Source organism: Nipponia nippon, unplaced genomic scaffold (genome assembly GCF_047370975.1).
Source record: "Nipponia nippon isolate SJK-2023a ecotype South Korea unplaced genomic scaffold, ASM4737097v1 scaffold_2, whole genome shotgun sequence".
In the NCBI taxonomy this organism is placed as follows: Eukaryota; Metazoa; Chordata; class Aves; order Pelecaniformes; family Threskiornithidae; genus Nipponia; species Nipponia nippon.
Window position 1 is genome coordinate 112378021 of NW_028262336.1, and position 19004 is coordinate 112397024.

The 19004-nt window shown below is 39.2% G+C and overlaps 1 protein-coding gene across 7 annotated transcripts; it reads left to right on the forward strand.

Moving 5' to 3' along the window:
- The first annotated feature begins 109 nt into the window (after positions 1–109).
- On the forward strand, positions 110–18556 carry CPAP (centrosome assembly and centriole elongation protein). Of its 7 annotated transcripts, none has more exons than XM_087756397.1 (17): positions 110–231; positions 1826–2336; positions 4418–4541; positions 5360–5653; positions 6788–6932; positions 8502–8607; positions 8908–10531; positions 11916–12048; positions 12895–13060; positions 14084–14323; positions 14937–15036; positions 16009–16106; positions 16829–16927; positions 17038–17178; positions 17297–17381; positions 17481–17601; positions 18223–18556. In XM_087756397.1, the coding sequence occupies exons 2-17, from the start codon at positions 1911–1913 to the stop codon at positions 18413–18415; spliced, it is 4095 nt and encodes a 1364-aa protein (XP_087612523.1). In that variant the 5' UTR covers positions 110–231; positions 1826–1910; the 3' UTR covers positions 18416–18556. The 7 variants fall into 7 exon arrangements, with proteins under 7 accessions (XP_087612523.1, XP_087612522.1, XP_087612524.1 ...); XM_087756396.1 differs by having other exon boundaries at positions 226–359; XM_087756398.1 differs by having other exon boundaries at positions 226–359; positions 16009–16103.
- The last annotated feature ends 448 nt before the right edge of the window (positions 18557–19004 follow it).

The window sequence follows — 19004 nt, forward strand, 5'->3', positions numbered from 1 at the left end:
ACAGCCCCGGGCAGGAACCGGGGCAGCGGCGGCTGCGGGCGCACTACTTCTCTGTTGATGCCCATCAACGGCCTTTTCGCCGCGGAGGCTCTTGGGAGCTGTAGTTCGAGCGCCAAGCACCGCCTGGCAGCTCGGCGGGGAAGAAGGCGGCTTGGGACTACAACTCCCAGCATGCTCGACGCTGGGGCGGTGCCCAGCCTGTGGCGCCGGGGGGCTGCGCGATGGCGGCAGGTTTGTAATGGAAGGAGAGGGGTGGCGGTCAGACCGGAGCGTTGCTGCGGAAGCGGCCTGAGGAGCGGTGCCGGCGCTGTCGCCCCGCTACCCGTGAGGGGCCGCGGGTCGGAGCTGTCGCGGTGCAGGTGCCTTGGGGCCGGGGGAGCGGCGGGACCCGGCGGCGCGCTTGGGGCGTCCTCTGTGAGGGCGTCGCGGTGCCGCGGGCTGGGACAGTGTCCGCGGCCGCGGGCGAAGGGGGCCGCGGGGCCTGGCCCCTCGGCTGGGGTGACGAACGTGGCTGTGCTCGTCTCCCCACCGGCGACCTTGGGGGCGATCCCTTCGTCCCTCCTCGCCTCCCCGGGACGGGTCAGCTTCAGCCCTGCCAGCTCTTTGGGCTGGCACGAAGGTGGTGCTGCCGCCAGGCTTTAGGGGAAGCTTTAAACTGGCAGGCTGCCTCCAGAGGGTCTCCAAAAGGTGACGGGAAGAATAGCGTGTGAACCCTGTGGGCTTGAATTTGCCTATGCAGGAATCTGTGCCTCGCTGGGAACTTCCAGTGCCGTCTCGAAACAGAAGGCAGTTGAAAAACATTTTTCTAAGGGGATTTCGCTGTTTCTCCTAGTCACAGTTTCAGGCTTTGGTTGAAAGCGTAAGCCCTTTTACAGTGGGAAAAATAAGCGAGAGCCGGCATGAACTGATCTCTTGGGAACAGGGAAGCTTTAAGGAGTTACTTCCTGATCGGCAGGACTGTTGAGTGGGTGCTGTGCTCGTCTGTCCCTTGTTCCCTGGCCCCTTCTTTCTCTCTATTCCCCGTGGCACACCATATGCACAGGCAGAAAGTTAATTGCCCTGGGACTAGTTTGAGCAGCAGGGCTGAGTGGTCAGGCTTTTGCTTGCCACTTTGTCATCGGCAGCAGTTCTCTTTTGTTTCCTAAGTGAGGAAACCACTCTGGGTCTCCTACCTACCTGAATTCATTCGTGTTTTATGACACGTACAGGAATTTGGTTATCACTGAAACTTTTGCAGTCTTCAAACTTTTTTTTGGGGGGGTGGATTTAAAAAAAGAAGCTGGTTGGAAGGAAGAAGCTAACAGGCAGCATGGTTGTAGAGTTTCCATGAGAAACTAAGGAAGAGATGAAAATGATAAGTGCTGCATTGAAATATGTGCAGTAAAATGTTTGTATTTAGATGGACATATTTGAAAGTTTGCATTAATATGAAGGTCCTGTGAGGGAAGTCTCTCTTTCAACTCGTCAAATCGCCTCTCTTCTTTTGTTGCAGGCACTTCAAAAAAATTCTGAATTTCTCTCTGTACTACTGAAGAGAATATTATACATAGCTTTATAATATTTGAGATAACATTAACTGTTATCTCAAATAAATAATAATTAAATTGTTTATCAAATAAATAATAAGATTAAAAGTTGGATTATGTTGACTTCCTGCACAGAAAGTGTTTGTTACTAGTTGTCCAAATTGTTTCTGTTGCCCAGGGAAAAGCAGATTGTGACTTATTTTTATAAATACACTAGGTTGGTTATAAGAGAGTAACTTTCTTTTACTGTGAATCTGTTACTGTAGATTTCTTATTTTGTTTATCTGCTTAATTTCTAGGTGCTAGAAATAGGTAACCATCCATACCAAATACCTGGAGCTTTGAAAGTTTTACTGTCCTAACACTACATAACATAATATTGTTATGTTAATGATATGTCAGCAAATAAATTGGAATACAATTTACAAGATGCCAACTGTTGAAGATCCGAGTAGTGAACAAAACTTCATTGCACATTGGATGTCTGATAGTTCCCGTGCAGGAGTCTTATTAGATCCTAGTTTTACCGGTTTGAAAATCAACAAAGAAAATCTGTTATCTGGACCCGAAAACATCACTGCTTTCCCTGCTGAAGTGTTGCATATTTCGGACAGCTGTTCTGTAAGTGATGACTCCTTGCGTGAAGAAGAGTCTGGCAGCTCTTGTACGCTTCAGCAGTATACCACTGAAACATCTTTTCCAGCAGCAGCATATAACGTAGAAGCCTCTAAAACAGACTTTGTCCGTGGTGAAGTGGATGGTCAGAATAAATCCGATCACAGCGATCCACTCTTACAAAAGCTTGAACAGGTAAAAGTTCTAGAATTCCTTGACGTACATCAATTAAGATTTATTTTGTTTCTGCATATGATTTTTCATACCTGGAAGTAAGCAAACTCTTTACAACATAGAGAACACAGCAAGCTAAAAGAACAAGTCCTAAGTCACAGTTATGCATGCATAAAAATTGGTGTCCTCCTCATGATGTGCAGTTATTGAGAGTCTAACTTCTGTTGTTTCCAGCTGGCACAGGTTCCAGTTTAAAATGAAATTGCATTCAGTGGCAGTGTACTTGTTCTCAAAATCTTTTTACCTGGAAAGGTGCACACAGTGTTACAATGTTCTGTTGTTTCTTCACTTGAAGCTGTGGAAACGGGGTGCTGGTCAGTACGGTGGTAGTGCTTCACCACAGATACTCACAACATGGTGAAGTTGTATGTTCTTGTATCTATAGCAACATCTTCTGTTAGTTCCCAAAGTAGCTATGTACACCTATGTACCTGTCTCTGTTTAGATGAAGAGAGATGTTAGTGTTGAATGTGATGAAGTATCCATGACATTGGGACAAAAAGGCCTAGAATTACAGCGCTGTGGTGTTATTGTTTTTTTCCAACGCAAGCACGTCAGTTAATCCACTGTAACTGGCTATACATTCACTCGTAGCTCTTCCCAATTGCTAAATATAAATTGTGTTAGCTGTAAGTGTTCATAGGCACTTCAGTAGGTCTTGCTGTTAAGGACTGAGAACTCACCTCCTTGTCCACTCTGCTAGCAGCTGCCTCAGCACAAATCCCTATGTCTCTTCACTCAGGTGGGGTGTGTGAGGATGTGTGTGTGTGTGTGTGAGTCTCTAAAGCAGAATTCCACAACTTATGTGGTGCTATAAAAGTTTTCTCCTCTATTTACATGACAGGAAAATATTTATTCACTTTTTCAGTATTGTCAGCAGTATCAAACAGTGGCTAAATGACAGATATTAGCTGGTTTAACAGTATCTTAAGAGGAATTGTTAAGTCTCCTATCTTAGAAAGTTATTGACAATCTAATATATATATATATATATATATATATATATAAAAATCTGATTCTTGCAGTGACAAATGTAGTTTTGGATATACAAGATTTCAGTTTGGTTTTCTGAGGATATTATCAGAACAGGTATGATTTCTTTAATAAATTAAGTGAAGGGGTTGGAGATAAGACTTAGGTGATCTTTGGATCTTGATCATTAGCTCACAGCTTCTACTTGGATAGTGCCTTTCTTCTGTTTTCACTGGAATTTTAAGGGACTACAAGGAGAATTCAAGGGAAATTTTTCTTACCTGTTGGATGATAGATGTGGTCCAATTGTTGATCTATGGAAGGATTTCATCAGGCCTCCTGTCTTTCCTTTGAAGGAGCTGGAACTAGCACATATGTCTGTGTTGGAAGTATAGAGATGGGCATGGAGGCCCACCACCCATTGCTGTGGTTTGGTAGGGTACAGAATGCTCTGCCTTCATGGGGCCCTCAAGGCTGGTCTTGAGGCAGGGCCAGGGACCCTGCTACACAAGAAAATGAAGACTGGATTACTGAATTTAATCAGTATTTTAATTCCTTTTTTTCAGGCAGCTTCATGAGTCTTAATGTTTTCCGATGTTCTTTTTCCCCTTTCTTGGTCCTTTGTATCAGTACTGTTCACTGTAACTGAGATCTTGGAGAGAAAAACAAAAACCCCATGCTTTTTCTAAAGCTTTGGTTATTATGAAGTATTTCACATTTTAATAAAAACATGGCATAGTAGAAGTTAATGTTAAAAGAGCAGAATTTGAATGTTTTTCCCATGCAGTAGAAATGAGCATTCTGATTCCTATTGTTTGCAGATTGGTCAATTAAAGACTAGTGGAATTGTTAATTGGGCAAACTGGAATTAGCATGTGCATTCATAGATAGAAAAAACTGAAAATTTTGTTTAGCGTATCATTTCATATTCTTAATTTCCTTCATGTTATGCTTACCTAATGGAACATCTTTAAAACAAGAAACACCCTTTGTCTTCATGACACTAATCCTTAGGTACATTCTAAGTAAACCTAGCCTCTAATACATTTATTTTTTTTTTGTTTAAAAAGCTGAAGGAATTGCAACAGCAGAAACAGGAACAGCTAAAGAAACAACAGATGGAGCAACTTCAAAGGCTAATGGAAGAGCAGCAGAAGCTACTTAGCATGGTATCTGGCCAGACAGCAGTTCTTGGTAAGCTGAGAAAGCAAGCACGTCACGTACTTTGAGTAAACTGAAGAATTTGATTTCATTTTCCAGTTAAAATCTGAAAGTGTATTCAGTGTTTTTCTTCTTGATTAGTCAAAGAGAAATGCTGCATCGCTTCAGTGCCTGAAAGTTGAGTGCTACTGTAGAAGGAACACTGGTTTTATAGAAGGAATATCCTGTTTTTATAAAAGGCCAACTGTAATTGTAACTTGATCAATATGCGCTATGATGGGAGCCCTTGTTTCGAAGAACATATTTTAAATATAAAAGACAGTGTAAAACAAACAGTTGCTTTCCTTTCTGATTAGCTGTTTCTCACAATACTTTTGATTGCTTTAAGCTATCACTTTATCCAGTCGAAGTGGTCCCTCTTTGTTTGTGCTCACACAGCACAAATTTGTTCAGGTGATGAACTGAACTAGACTAAGGAGCTGATCTGTATTGAAAAACAAATACTTGTAACCTGTATCGCGTTTCCAGTCTCGTTTGCTGTGTGCAAAGGGAGGGGACAGTGCTGAGCGGAAAAAAGCTTGTAGAGTTGAGCGGGGATGTTTTCTCCTGTTGGCAGTTATTAGTCCAGCCTGGCTTAAATTATCTTTCTTTCCCTCTGCTTACCTGAGAAAATGAATTTAGGGCTTAGCTTTAGGAGAATTAAATCCAGATTATCACTTATTCTTGATCAGTAATGTAAGGATGGAGGCTGGGTGATCAGTCTTGCCATCCAGTGCCATTTCTTTTCTCAGGTGGAACAGTTGTAATACAAATACAATGACACAGCCATTTTTTTTTCTTTTAATTTTAAGGCTATACTTTAATGGCTGAACGTCAAACGCTAAGACCTGGGCATTCAGCAGGCTTAACAACATACCAATTGCCATCATCTGGGTATCAGAATATCTTTGAAGACAGAGCTTATGCTCCAATTGTTTCTTCACATACACAAGACAGCAATTTTTTACAAAAGTTAAACAACAAAGAATGCACCTCATCTTTGAAGAACAGTCTGTCAGGAGTGTCTGCCTGTGAGAAACAAGGTGTGGGTGTGCCTCTGAAAATGCAGAATTGTTTGAAAAATGAGGAAGACGCATATATTACTGGTTAGTCATTTATAGAAAGATAACCTGGTGTGTGGTGGGTTTTTTTTCCCTTGTAGTTACTGAGTGTAATTTTCTACTACTTATTGCGAAGATTTTATACAAGTGTTGGTTGGCTTCATTTGTTGGTTGGTTTACTGACAGCTTACAGACCTCAGAGCATTCCTCTTGCTGTCCATGTGAGGTTTTTGTTAAAAGCAGCATGAGGAAAAAATCAAGTTCTTCTGTCTGTATGAAATGCTTGTCTGTTTTAGGAAAAAAAAAATATAATCTTTACTGCTAAAGCTTATATACGATAAAGACTGGGGAAATACCAAATAATGACAGATATTGAATAGCTGAAGTGTTTGGGCTGAACCGTACCCACATTTTCATGTGACAAATGGAAGATAACAATCTATCCAGGGATACAGAATGTCTTCAGACCAGCTCTATTGTGAGGATTAGTAAGTGAACTGGAATTTGGAGTCAAGATGGGCTGACAAAGAGATCCCATCATATGACTAAAAATTATTTGTACATCAGAAGCAATGCACTGGAGTTCTTTATCTTTCCTCCTCTTCTCAGTTTTACCATTGGCACCAGCATGACTACTATGCTGCTATGACTGGAATAGTGGTTTTGGTTTCAATCTAGCAATTTAATAGGATTGCTGAAAATCTGTAGAGGTTTTGGGGAAAAGGTATGAGATTGCATATCATCATACTTCATACCAGCTTTAAAGCTTTTAATCAGAGGGATTGGTCTAAGAGGATGTGAAAGGATAAATTGATCTTAATTTATACCTATGTACATGGGAAACAGAAACTTGATAAGAGAGCTCTTCAGTACAGCAGAAATCCAGATTTGTTCAGTTATTTTGTTTCTAAGCCATAAATTAACAATAGCAGAGATGATGAACAATAGAATGGGTTATTTAAGGTCTGTGGAAAATTTTAATACATAATTGGATGTTCCTTTAAAAAGAGAGCTCAAATTCAAATAATAATTAATTTGGGGAAATCTTAGGATTATTTTATGTAGCAATTCAGACTACAGCTCCCTTCTGGTTTTAATCTGACTTGAATGCTGCTTAAAGTATGAGCTGAAAACTGATTTGTTGTTGGGGAGGAAAAAAAATTTCTATTAATTTCATAGGAAAAAACATGTGGTGTCCAGAAAAAAAGATGGAAATATTAATGGAGAGTGAAGATCATCACATTGATCCTTTATGCGTGGAAAGTGCAGATCTCCCTGAAAATTCCAGCGGAGGAAAACATTTGTGGACTAATACAGAGGAAAGGTAATTCAGACCATTATTATGCAGTTTTAATCAAATAGATAACATGAATTTGGTTGAATTCTGAGTCCTGATTGAAAGAGTCTTATATTCTCAATTTGTATAGCTTTCTCAACCGAGGATTCCATGTTGCCAGGTACTGTGGAGACCTGTAGTAAGAGAGGCTCTGGCTTGAAATTGTTAATGCTGTGAAAGATGTGATGCTGTGTATTGGCTGAAGAGGTGTGTGCAGCCTGGGGTAATGATAGTTTAGCAGCACGTTTTAGCATAGGCTTAGTATATGAGCAGTTGTAATTACTGTTCCCAGTTTGATTTATTACAACTTCCTATCCACTGTTACTTGGCGAAAGTAGTAATGTGAAGGAGGAGTGTAAGGCTGTGACTTTTTAGTTTATTACCAGGAGTTATGTTTGTTTAAACATCTGTATATGGCTAAGAAGTAATAGCTTCTGCCACAAGCAGTATTTTCTCATGTATGGTAAAAGCTTTGTTTATGGAGTTGTTGGAATAGAAGTAGTGGTTGGTGTTGTTTTAAAGCCCTGCCTTGTCTGCTGGGTCATCACAAAGAGAAGAAATTTTTGTTCCGGGCTGTGGTGGGTTGAGCCCAGCCAGCAACTAAGCACCCACCCAGTCGCTTGCTGACTCTGTCCCTCAGAGCGGAATGGGAGAGGGTATCAGAGGAGCACACTTGAGAAAACTTGTGGGTTGAGATAAAAGCACTTTAATAAGTAAAGGAAAGGGGGGGGGGGAACCCAAGTGATGCAAAGGCTGTCACTCTCCACCTCCCACAAGGAGACCAATGCCTACTTGGTCTCTGAGCAACAGCTACTTTTGGATGACCAAGTCCCCAGTTTTTACTGCTGAACATGATGTGATATGGCATGGAATATCCCTTTGGTCAATTCGGGTCAGCTGTACTGGCTTGTCCCCTCTCAGCCTCTTGCCCACCCCCAGCCTGCTTGCTGGGGCAGGGGGAGCAGCATGAAAAACCAAAGAAAGCTTTGATGCTGTGCAGGCACTGTTCAGTAATAGCTAAAACATTGGTGTGTTATCAACAGTGTTGTAGTCACAAATTCAAAACACAATACCGCATGGACTGCTACAAAGAAAGTTCACTCCATCCCAGCCAGACCGAGTACGCGGCTGTGAAGGAGGAGTAGTATCAAAGGGGGAGATAAGGAACACAATCTCAATAGCATTACTGAGTGGGAAGGTGATACTGTAGAAATTGGCAGTATGACTAAAATAAGAATGAAAGTTTGGTGGTCTGGGCAGAAGAAAGGATCACTGAGAAAAGCAATGAAAGAAGAAACAGCAAAATTAAGCATACAGTATCTTTTAGATATGTATATTAACTGTAGCAGGGATTTGATAAACCATTTCTCAAAAGATAAACAGCTAGTGTTATAATGCATTTCTCGGATTCACTTTGACACTTAATGACCAAAGTACCTCATAATTTGTCATCTTTTATGTAATTGCACCTTAGGTCTTTGAATAGCAGTGATGTTAAACACAGTTATAGAAATGCAAGACTTGAATTTTTTTTTTTTTTTTTTTTAATTACACTAGACCTATTAAAGCTGCGATTCAGGAGAAGAAACAGACATTTGAAGAATTCCTGGAAGAACAGATACAACTAGAAGAGCAGCGTCTGGAGCAAAACCAGAAGCTACAGGTTAGTTATTTTTTTTTAACTTTATTGTTCTTTATATATTGTGCCGAGATGTGATAGGTGCTTTAAAAATGTGCAAGGAAGATGCTAGCATCAAAAGCTAACACTGAATGCAATATTCACATTTTTAAAAATAAAACAATAAGCCCCAAATATTTCACTTGTTTAAGATGTCTTTAGAAATCCAGTGGAAATGTACTGTATAAATTCCTACTCATATGTGGGGTTTATTTGAAGAAATCTTCAAACTGTGTAAGGGGCTTTTTAATATTTTGTGTTTTACTTTTCCTTACCCCTTTTCAGGAGACAAATGGATCAGCCATTCAAAAACCAGTGACCAAACGACCCTTCCTGAAAAGAGGAGAAGGCTTAACAAGATTCACTAATGCCAAATCTAAAATTACAAAACTTGGAGAAAACACCCCAAAACTTCAACATAGGGCTTCAGATGACAGAAATGTTATTAAAGTGGACAGATCACAAATACAGAAGAAAACTATGCCTCCTGGCAAAGAACTATTTTCTGAGAACTCTTTTGCACCATGTAAAAAATATAACCACCCTGATAAAGCAAAACATTGCCCTATTCAGAAGAACCTGGTACTCAGGAATCACAATGGAAAAAATATCTCGCTGTTAGAAACAAGAATGCAACCAGGAAAAAATCATGATGGAGAGATGAGAGATTCTTTCCCAGCAGAAGTTAACAACAAAATGGAGAATAAAGAGAACGTAGTAGAATTTGCTAAGCCTAACACTGGCAAAATTGGAAACAAATTACCTGGCACAGAAAAGCCTCGGTTGTCTCATGAGTTGGTTGGTGCCTTTTCTAATTCTAAATGTCCTATAGGTCACCCTGTAAAAGATCCAGAACTGTCTTTTGAAGTTTCATTTCAGAATAAGCTGGAAAACTGGGAAAAAGAAAAAGAAAAAGAGAATCTAGAATTAGATGAATTCTTGTTTCTAGAACAAGCTGCAGATGAAATATCTTTCTCAAGTAATTCCTCATTTGTGCAAAGGATCTTAGATCGAGATCAGCAAACTTTAAAAGGCCGTAGAATGTCTTCTACCCCTATCAAGGCAAAACAGCAGCAAGTAAAGGCGCTGGCTGTTGAACTTATAAATAAGAAAAATAAAAAGGCAGACTGTATGACACAGGGAAATAAAAATGATAGAGCAGTTACGCATACAGTCTCAAATTCAGGAACAGCCTTTAGAATGAAGGATCCATTGAATAAAATGGACAGCGTAATATTTTCATCTTCTTCCATGACGGCAGCTCCTGTTTTAAAAAGTAATCAGTGGATTGTAAATGAAGATAAGGGTGAGGGCAGTGATGATACTACTACAGATTCTGAGAGTGACTTTGAGACCACATTGAAGCATGAAAATGAAGATGCTAAGACATCCTTTGTGAGCCATAGAGAAAGTGATCCAGAATTTTTTGACTATGGAGGTTCTGTTACAGACATCAGCAAAGAAGGCAAAAATGGAGATGCTGACCTTGGCTTGTCAGACAAAGATTGCAGTGCACTGTCAAAGGAAAAGATAAGAAAAGCTTTAGACCATCAGAGAAGCATGTCTTGTATAAGTAGGAGTAAGTTTGAGTTTGATGATGAAAGAACATGGAGTGATCTTGACGAAAATTATGTTAACAGTGATTTACCTGAAAAATATACTAAAATACCTTTACAGACAGACTTTTCCAGTAAGAATGATACAACTGTCCCAGATAAAGCAATAAAGAGAAAAGTTGCCTCAAAGAGGGGAGATGAAATGTCCAAAGAGTCTGCAGTGGACAGTGATTCAAATGGACCTCCTGTGTCAAACCTGATGATGAAACTGTTTCCTTCACTGAAACCGAAACAGAAGGCCGGCTGTCATTCAGAGCACGAAATCAAATCAAATGTGGAACAGGAGCCAGGAGGTGAGAGAAAAGCAATTGGTAGGAACTGTTGAAGAAGACACATTTGCAAATCTTTCCTTCTAAGACTTAAGCTGCAACCTGACGTTACACCAAAGGGTGTAAGTATAGACTTCTGCTGCAGGGAATGGCCCTATTCTCACCTTTCGTCTCCTCTCCTGGTTGCAAGTCTGATGTCAGATCTAACAGTTATGCAGCTTGCAGTATGAGATGCTTGATCACTGTTTCCAAATCAAGGAAAGTGTCAAAGCCATGCCAAAAACGAAGTGGTACCTCTCTTTCCAGTGGCAGTGTGCATTTACGCTACAGTAGGGTAATGCTATGCACTGTTAGGTTAGCTGGTTGCTCCTATAAAATATAAGGAGGTGGCAGCCCCTTTCCTTATTTTCTGACAGTAGTATAGTATCTAGAGAATTCACATGGAATACGGGAAACATGGATTCCTTTTTCTTTGTTGCCCAAGTTGATTTCAACCATATGGTTACAGTCTGGGGAAGGACTGCCTCTAAAAGCTCCTGTTGAAGCTAGTGCATTTATGTGAGATCATTAAAAATGCAGTTGTTCAGTGAAAGCATGATGGTATAGCCTAGCATTTAAATCTCTTCTCTGTAAGGTGGTGAGATCTTAGTTTCAAACTCTGCTCCAATGAATGTTCAGGATTTTGTTTAGGATTTTATGAGAAGTTCATGTACAAGCTGCTACATCTGCTTATTGTTTTGTGGAGAACTGATTTTGTAGGGTTGTCTAAAGATGCCTGCTAGATGTTGTTTGCAGGAAGAGGGGTAGGGTTTTTTTACTGAATCTTAGCATTTAAGGGTGAATGAGGCAACTACCTACCCTGCAACATCAGTATTTAGGCTCTTCTCTTGCATACTCAGAAGCAGACTAGTAAAACCCTGGGAGTGTTAAGTAGTGACTGAACAGGAAACTGGGATGGCAAAAAAGCCCACAAATCCTATTATCAGCCTTTGCAATAGGTTTCACATCAGTGATGGGTGTGAGCAAACTTTGTCGTGAATAAAACTTGGAAAAACTTACAACCATAAACTTTCCTGTTTGACGTTTGGCCCGTAGACCTTCATTTAATTTCTCCAGCTTGATGTGAAGCCCTTCACATTCCAATTCCTAATATATATTTAGTTCTACAAAGATGATAGATACACTCAATATTTGAGGTACTTGAGTAAATAGCACAGAGTGCTTTAAAATGTCACTTCTGTGTTATTTGAATAGTAGAAATTTTTTGCAATACTACTACTATCTCTAAAATGGTATCACTTGATTTTTTTTTTTATTTTTTTTTTTTTCCTAACTGTTGTGTGATAGTCGTTTACATCAGTCTTATGGATGCTGCTTAGATAACTTGCATCTGGCTGTTCTCTGGTAGGAAACACTGTTCCATCCCAGGTACTGAGGGAGAGACTCGCTGAACTGGAAGCTGAAATAGAGAGATTCAGAGCTGAAAACACAACTCTAACTAAACTCCGTGAAGAAAGAGAGCATGCCTTGGCAAATATCAGGTAATTATTAATTGAAACATTTTGGTGCATTCATTTACATGGTATGTGCCAGACTATCATAATGTCCAGTTGCCAACAGCACAGATAAATAATTGGTGTGTTTCAGTTACAGTGGAGACGGAGGTCAAGAAACTGGTTGTTGCTCTATGTATATATTAAACTGTAATTATTACTCGCATACAAATTATAATACTAAGAACCCCTGCTAGTTTAATGTGATATCCTTAAAGGCTATACTTGGGAGAATTTATATACTTTTGTTTTGAGTGATAACACATCCCTTAGTTGGTCTTGCAAAACTGATCTTTGTGCTAACGTGACTGATGCTCTTCCTTTGGATTGAATGTTTGTCTGTACAAACTGAGAATATTTTCATTTGAACTGGGGGATTTATAAGTGACAGAATAATTATCCCTGGTGACTTAAATGTGGCACACCTTTTCCTACCAAGGTCACTTTTGTTTTGTTTGGAAACAGCACCGTGTTGTTGGCTAATGTTTAATTTGTGACCTCCTGCTGTTAGCAGATTCTTTTCCCTGGTGCTTTTGGGCGAATGGTGTTCTACTGCTCTGAAAAATGTTGCAAGATTTTAGCCAAAGCTTTGTTAAATTCAGGATAACTTTTGTGACTAGAAGATATAAAAATAGAAATTGTTGGACTTCAAACACTAGCTGTGTGACAATTCTTACTCCTTAAGTATTACTGTTTATAGGTAAGTCTTCCTGGGGGTAACAGATGCTGGATTGGAATCAATGACCACAAAGTTTAGAGTCTTCATTTTCTTCCTTAAAATCCAGATTTGAAGTACTTTGGGGCTAAACCAACAACTTTGTTTCATAATTATAGGAAAGAAATTGCAGACTTTCAACGGCAGAAAGCCCAAGAACTGGCTGAAATAGAAGAATATAAAAAAAAGGAAATGAAAAAACTGCAAAAGGAGCGTAAAGTTTTTGAAAAGTATACCACAGAAGCTAGAGCAATTCCAGATAAAAAAGAACGTGATGAAATTCAGGTATAAAAATACATTATTCTTCTAGTCCACACAGGAACACTTACATTCATTTAAAGGCAGTTGAGAACTAAATTCTAACTTAATTGCAAGGTTGCAAGTGATTTCAAGATGGGAACTGTTAGTAGACATGGCCTAATTGAGGAAGGAACTACAGTCTTCACAATGTTGTTTGGTTTTAAGGCAAAAACCCTGATGAGCAAATCTTTTTGTCACGTTTCCATACTAAAAACTGCTCATGACTATGGCAGAATCATCTTCAACTTTAACACAAAATTACTGTAGTTAAGTTGTAAGTTTTTGTTCATGGTAGTGGATCAAAATGCAAACTAGGACTGTACTTGAGTTTTATTCTGTCTATAACTGTTGTACAGTAAATGTAGTAATCTTCTACAATTTTCAGAGTTACGTTTTGTTATTACTTACTTGTAGGTCTTTAGGTATCAGAGATGTAAAAAACAAGATCTGTTTGTTCCTTCATTATCAGGATGTATGGTACATGAGGTGTACAAACAAGCTGTATTAAATATCAGATGTGGATTTCCCTCCTCCTTCCCTACAAATTTTCCTTACATAACTTCAACACATTGAAGTAACATTTGCTAAACCGGCAAGGCAGATCCACATGCATTTTATGTGATTGTGTCCTCCCTGTTTTCCTGTGCCAAGATTTTTGAAGATTCCTCTCAAGGGTAGCCTAAAAATTTCATGTTTCTGTCTCAAGTGTATTTGTGGCCAGTCTATGAAGTGTAAAGGATGCCAAAAGGGCAATAAAGACACTTCCTGTGATTGAATTGAGCTTATAAAGTTGGTAGTCTAAAGTAAATAATATCTCTTTCAGGAAGAAAACATCTACCTTTCACCCTCTGTCCCGTTAAGCTGATCTTTTTTTTTTTTTTTTTCTTTTTTTTTTTTTTGCCACTCTTGTGCTTTTTTTGTGTGTTTGTATTTCTATAAGAACATTACAGTCTTTCAATATATTAAAAAATGAACGCTCTTTAATTTATAAACATGCATTTTTCTAAGGCTTTAAAACAGCAGATTGCAGAGTTACAGGAAGATTTAAAACGAAAAGAGGCAAAATGGTCAACCACCTATCGACGCCTGAAAGATCAAATAGAAGCTTTGGTAAATGAGAATATGGAGCTAAAAGAGGAAGTCAAAATTATGGAGAGGTTTCGTCTAGAAGCCTGGAAGAAAGTAGAAGCTGCTGGAAGCAAGAGGAAAATAGAAAATTCTGGGATGACTCTAAAAAGAGCAGAATCTGTAAGTTATTAATCTTGGTGCTTTAAATTCATCTGTGTGAATACTCTTGAGTTTTGGGTCACAAACTTGGAATCCAATAGCTATAAATTAGATGTTTACTTTTAATTTACTAATCTTGGGACTCCACTAGTGGTGACAGACACAGGATTTTGTTAATGTCACATTCTCTCCAAATGTGTATGTTCACAATGTGCAGCATCCATTCTGTTGAGGAACTCTTCTTAGAAATTCAAAATGAAGCGATTATAAGTGAAAAATCATAGATGGGATCTAACCTGTGAACCTCTGCACCTTAAGGGTCAGCCAGGCAAACAAAGCAGTTCACCATTGTCTAAAGTAGTTATATTTAGTTTTGAAACAGAAACTATTATTCTAGATTGCTTGCACCAAATGAACATTCTGCAGTTGTTGGTAGCGAGGCAGCAGATAGTTCCAAAGGAGAGCTTGGGCTACATCGCACAAGCCCTTCTATTGACTAAATCTCAAAAACATATAATTTCTGCAGAAAGCTTCCAGTAAATTTCATGTCACATGGTGTATAAATTTTGTTGCTGCTGTATGAACAGTTATTCATAAACGTCATGTAAACCACAAATAACTTTCTTTCTTTTAGTGTCTACCAAATAGAGGCCCAAAAAGTCAAACTGCATCTCTGCTTCTTCCAGTACAGAAGTGCAGCAAGATAAATGGCAAAAGTTATTCACAGGCAAAAGGTATAAATCTGTGTCTGATCAGAGAATTCTGTTAACTCTTTAAAAGAAAATTAATGTGGATTTTTGCTTTTATTAAAAAGAGTGCACCACCACCTCAAAAGTAGGTAGAGAATAGTTGTAATGGATTCAAGTGTATGAATAAATACCTCGCAGGGTAAGATGCTGGAGAAAGCGGTGATGAGACCATTCTCGGGGCGAAAATGCTTCTGGTCACAGTTGGTGATCTGGCGCACACCAGGAGCTGTGTTCTGTAATCCAAATTGGCATTCATCACTGGTGTTCTGCAAGGTGCGGATGTTGATTAGAGGACTATGTTGATAGCATCAGAACTGCTGTGTCTCTTCAGAACCTTCTGTTATCCGGATCTGTAATCCTATGGGCAATGCCGTAGCAGGTGTTCCTTCCGCACAGTTAGGAGCAAATGCTGTTGGCAGCTATACCCCAGTGTAGCTGTAACTGGAGGGTACTTTTTTGACACCTCCAACAGCTCAAGCAACCAACATGTTACCTGTTAGAAGAGTATTGAAGCCCTTGCCAGTTTTATTTTGGTAATCTTTCTGGCGTGCTAGGAGAGACATGGGAAAAGTCTGCCAATCAGTTCCTGTTAAAAGGTTACATTCATCTTCCTTTATTCGTTGTAAGGCATAACTAAAAATGTTGTCTAGATCCCTAAGGGAAAAAAAAAAAAATCCTTTGTAAATCTACAGAAATGAAATAGGAGCGAAAGTGCAAGTATTATGCCTGTTGCAATGATTCTTCAGTTGTAGCTTCTTGCTGACACACGAAGCAACGACATACCTGAGGGAGCTGGCTTATGCTGATTCTTTTCATAAATATACTGCTTTCAGTTTCTACTGTGCTTAAATGTAGCTGTCTTGTACAACTTGACCTCACATATAATTATGATTGTAATACTTAAACTGCACTTTAATTTTACTGTCCAAATTAACTTTATTACATGTATCTGAGTAGGAAAGCTTTCTAGAACACCTGCATCGGCACCTGCTAATGACAGAAGCGCCTCTGAGACAATGACGGCAGTAGAAGATTCATCTAGGACTTTTATGGTAGTAAGTCCTGAATCTTGATTTGATTTTTAAGGGGGAGGAAAAAGCCTAAAATAAAACAATAGTTACTTGTACTTAAATGAGTATCTGGAGGGTGACTAGTGAAGCTGTTGACTCACCTTCTTATGTTCTTCAACTGCAATTCTATTGTCATACCAGAAAATGGCTACGTAGTAGTCAATGCAGAGTGTTTTACCTGTGTCTAGTAGTCGCAACATTCTTTGACTGAGGAAATAAAACAAAATAATAATATCCTGCCCCCTTGAATTTGGCAAAATGTTTTACCTTTTGAGAGAGGGGAAAAAGATGGATGTTTATATGTTCCATGTAGGGCAACTGTGCAAGAATCTTGTAAACAGTTGAATTAATTCTTACCTTAATTGCTGTAGGTAGCATTCAGGTTTTATGAAACTTCATCAGCTGTTTCATACCTTGATATGGATGACTTAAGGCAGTTGAGCACCATGTGACAACACACCACTGAATTCCACTTTAGCCCAGACTACAGCTGACCCCAGACAAGCAGTTACTGCTGAGCCTCAGTCTGACTTACCACCTGAATTATACTAGGAGTTGTGTAAAACCCAGATTGCGTTTATGCCTTCCTATACTTGTCTTCCTCCACTGATGGTCCTTGTTCCCCAAAATAACTGTCAGCCTAGGGAAAAAACATGTATAAAGACAAAGCTCAATCTGAGTTTATGCTTAGATTATTGTTGTTTCAGGACACCTCTCCTAATGAAGCTCATGTGTCGCTACCACCTGGACCTGCATATACAGACAGTGAAGAGATACAGAGAGAAACCACTTATCCTGACGGAAAGGTAAAATGAGAGCTCGGCACTCTGAAATTCCACCAGACAACTGTTGTGAAACAGGAATGAGATGTGAGTGTGATGGCTCAATACTGACCTCTCTGTGATGTATTCATTAGGTTGAAAAGGTTTTGAAAAATGGCTGTCATCTCATATTTTTCCCCAATGGGACATGGAAAAAAGTGGATTCTGATGGGAAGACTGTAACGATAACCTTCTTCAATGGGGATGTGAAGCAGGTTATGCCTGATCAAACAGTGGTATGTATCCTACATCTTCTGCATTTTTCCGTAAATACTTACTTATGCACACATGTATACACACACACACACAAAAGATTTCTCGCCAGTTATGTTAAATCTTAACTGTTTTCTGCAGATTTATTATTACGCTGATGCTAAGACTACACATACTACATACTCTGATGGCTTAGAGGTCTTGCATTTTTCAAATGGACAAATAGGTAAAGAACTCATCCAACCGAACCCACCCTCAAAATTGCTGCCCATATATATACCCCCCTATTTATATAATAAGCACATTGCCTCAAAATTCATTTCAGAGAAGCATTATCCTGATGGCAAGAAAGAAATTACTTTCCCTGATCAAACTATCAAAAACTTATTTACGGATGGGCAAGAAGAAAGCATCTTTCCAGATGGTACTATTGTTCGTATTCAGCGGTAAGCTTTACCTTTTCAGGTACCCTAGCCTGTTGATGGGAGAGTAGCAGCTAGGGCTCACTGACAGAGGCAGCATATGGTGACACCTCTATTTCTAGAAGTTTACATTTGAATATACTATACTGTGAACATGTATTGACTATTTGAAATTTTGATTTGGTTTTTTTTTGTAGCTTGGAGGAGACATAAAGACTGAATGCCTGTGTGTATTTATATCTCTCATACCCTAACCTGAGAGATTTTTCAGGTTTGTGTGTAACTTTAGAGAACACGTGAGAACGTAGTTGGTGTGGCAAGCAGGTCTGACATCCAAACTGATAGTGCTCAAAACGTTAAGTTTTAAACTTTTCTTGGACTGTTGCAGCAATAGATTTAGTGTAGAGGCTCTCAAGAATAAAGAAGTTATGTCAGTTTTGCAGAAACAGGTTTTTGAGTACCAGCCGGCTGGGATGGTATTTAACAAAACAGGCCTTTCACAAATACTGTGGTTTATTAAGTTCTTCCTTCATTTAGGCTTGCACATTTAATGTTTGTTCTGAGATTAAGCTTAAGCCTATGTACAGTCCTTACAATGTTGTTGTTTGTTTGTTTTAAATACTTATATACATTTATTTAATGCAGAGATGGAAGCAAAACTATAGAGTTCAATAATGGCCAGAGAGAACTACACACCTCACAGTTCAAGAGGCGGGAGTATCCAGATGGTACTGTCAAGACTGTGTACGTGAATGGACAGCAGGAAACAAAGTATGTCTCTGGGAGAGTAAGAGTGAAGGACAAGGATGGCAATATTATCATGGACACTAAGTTGTAATGTCACAACTGTTGGAAGCGTTAGCACATCAGCAAAAATAATGTACATTTCTGTAATCAAGAAGAGAAACCCCTTTAAGCTTGTTGTGTATATATTGTTTATAGGTTTTCTGAAATAAATTTTTCAGTGGGTGTTACTACATCAGAGCTTTTTCTAATTTTTTTCCCCATTTCTACTTTTAAGAAGCAGTTTATTGATTCAGTATTCTGTCATGTGTAGTTCAAATGGTGTTTTTTAAATCAGCTGTCAGTGAAAATTCATCAAACAGCTGTAGATTACCTTATTTTAGACATCTCGGAGAAGATGCCTCAATCCAAGGTGAAAAGTTGTGCTCTTGGAACCCTTGCTGTGGCTTCACCACAGCAGATGGCTAGATTTAAGAGTCTGGGTATCAGTTTACTTATTGTTTGACTTAGAAGAGTAAACGAATGGCAGCATTCCTTTTCGGTTAGCCTTAACGCTATTCTTTTCCTTCATAACCTTATTTTTTCTTAATCTCACAGTTAGGAGGCAATAGCATTACCAGACCCCACACTCTGTTCTGTAACCTGCTCTTCTGTATTCATAAGGCTAGGACAGATGAGACTGT

Bases quoted from the DNA above. Each gene is read 5' to 3' on its own strand.
- CPAP (XM_087756397.1), top strand. From the start codon at position 1,911: ATGTTAATGATATGTCAGCAAATAAATTGGAATACAATTTACAAGATG. The intron at 8,608-8,907 runs GTTAGTTATTTT...ACCCCTTTTCAG, and splicing joins AGCAAAACCAGAAGCTACAG to GAGACAAATGGATCAGCCAT. The intron at 16,107-16,828 runs GTAAGTCCTGAA...TTGTTGTTTCAG, and splicing joins CATCTAGGACTTTTATGGTA to GACACCTCTCCTAATGAAGC.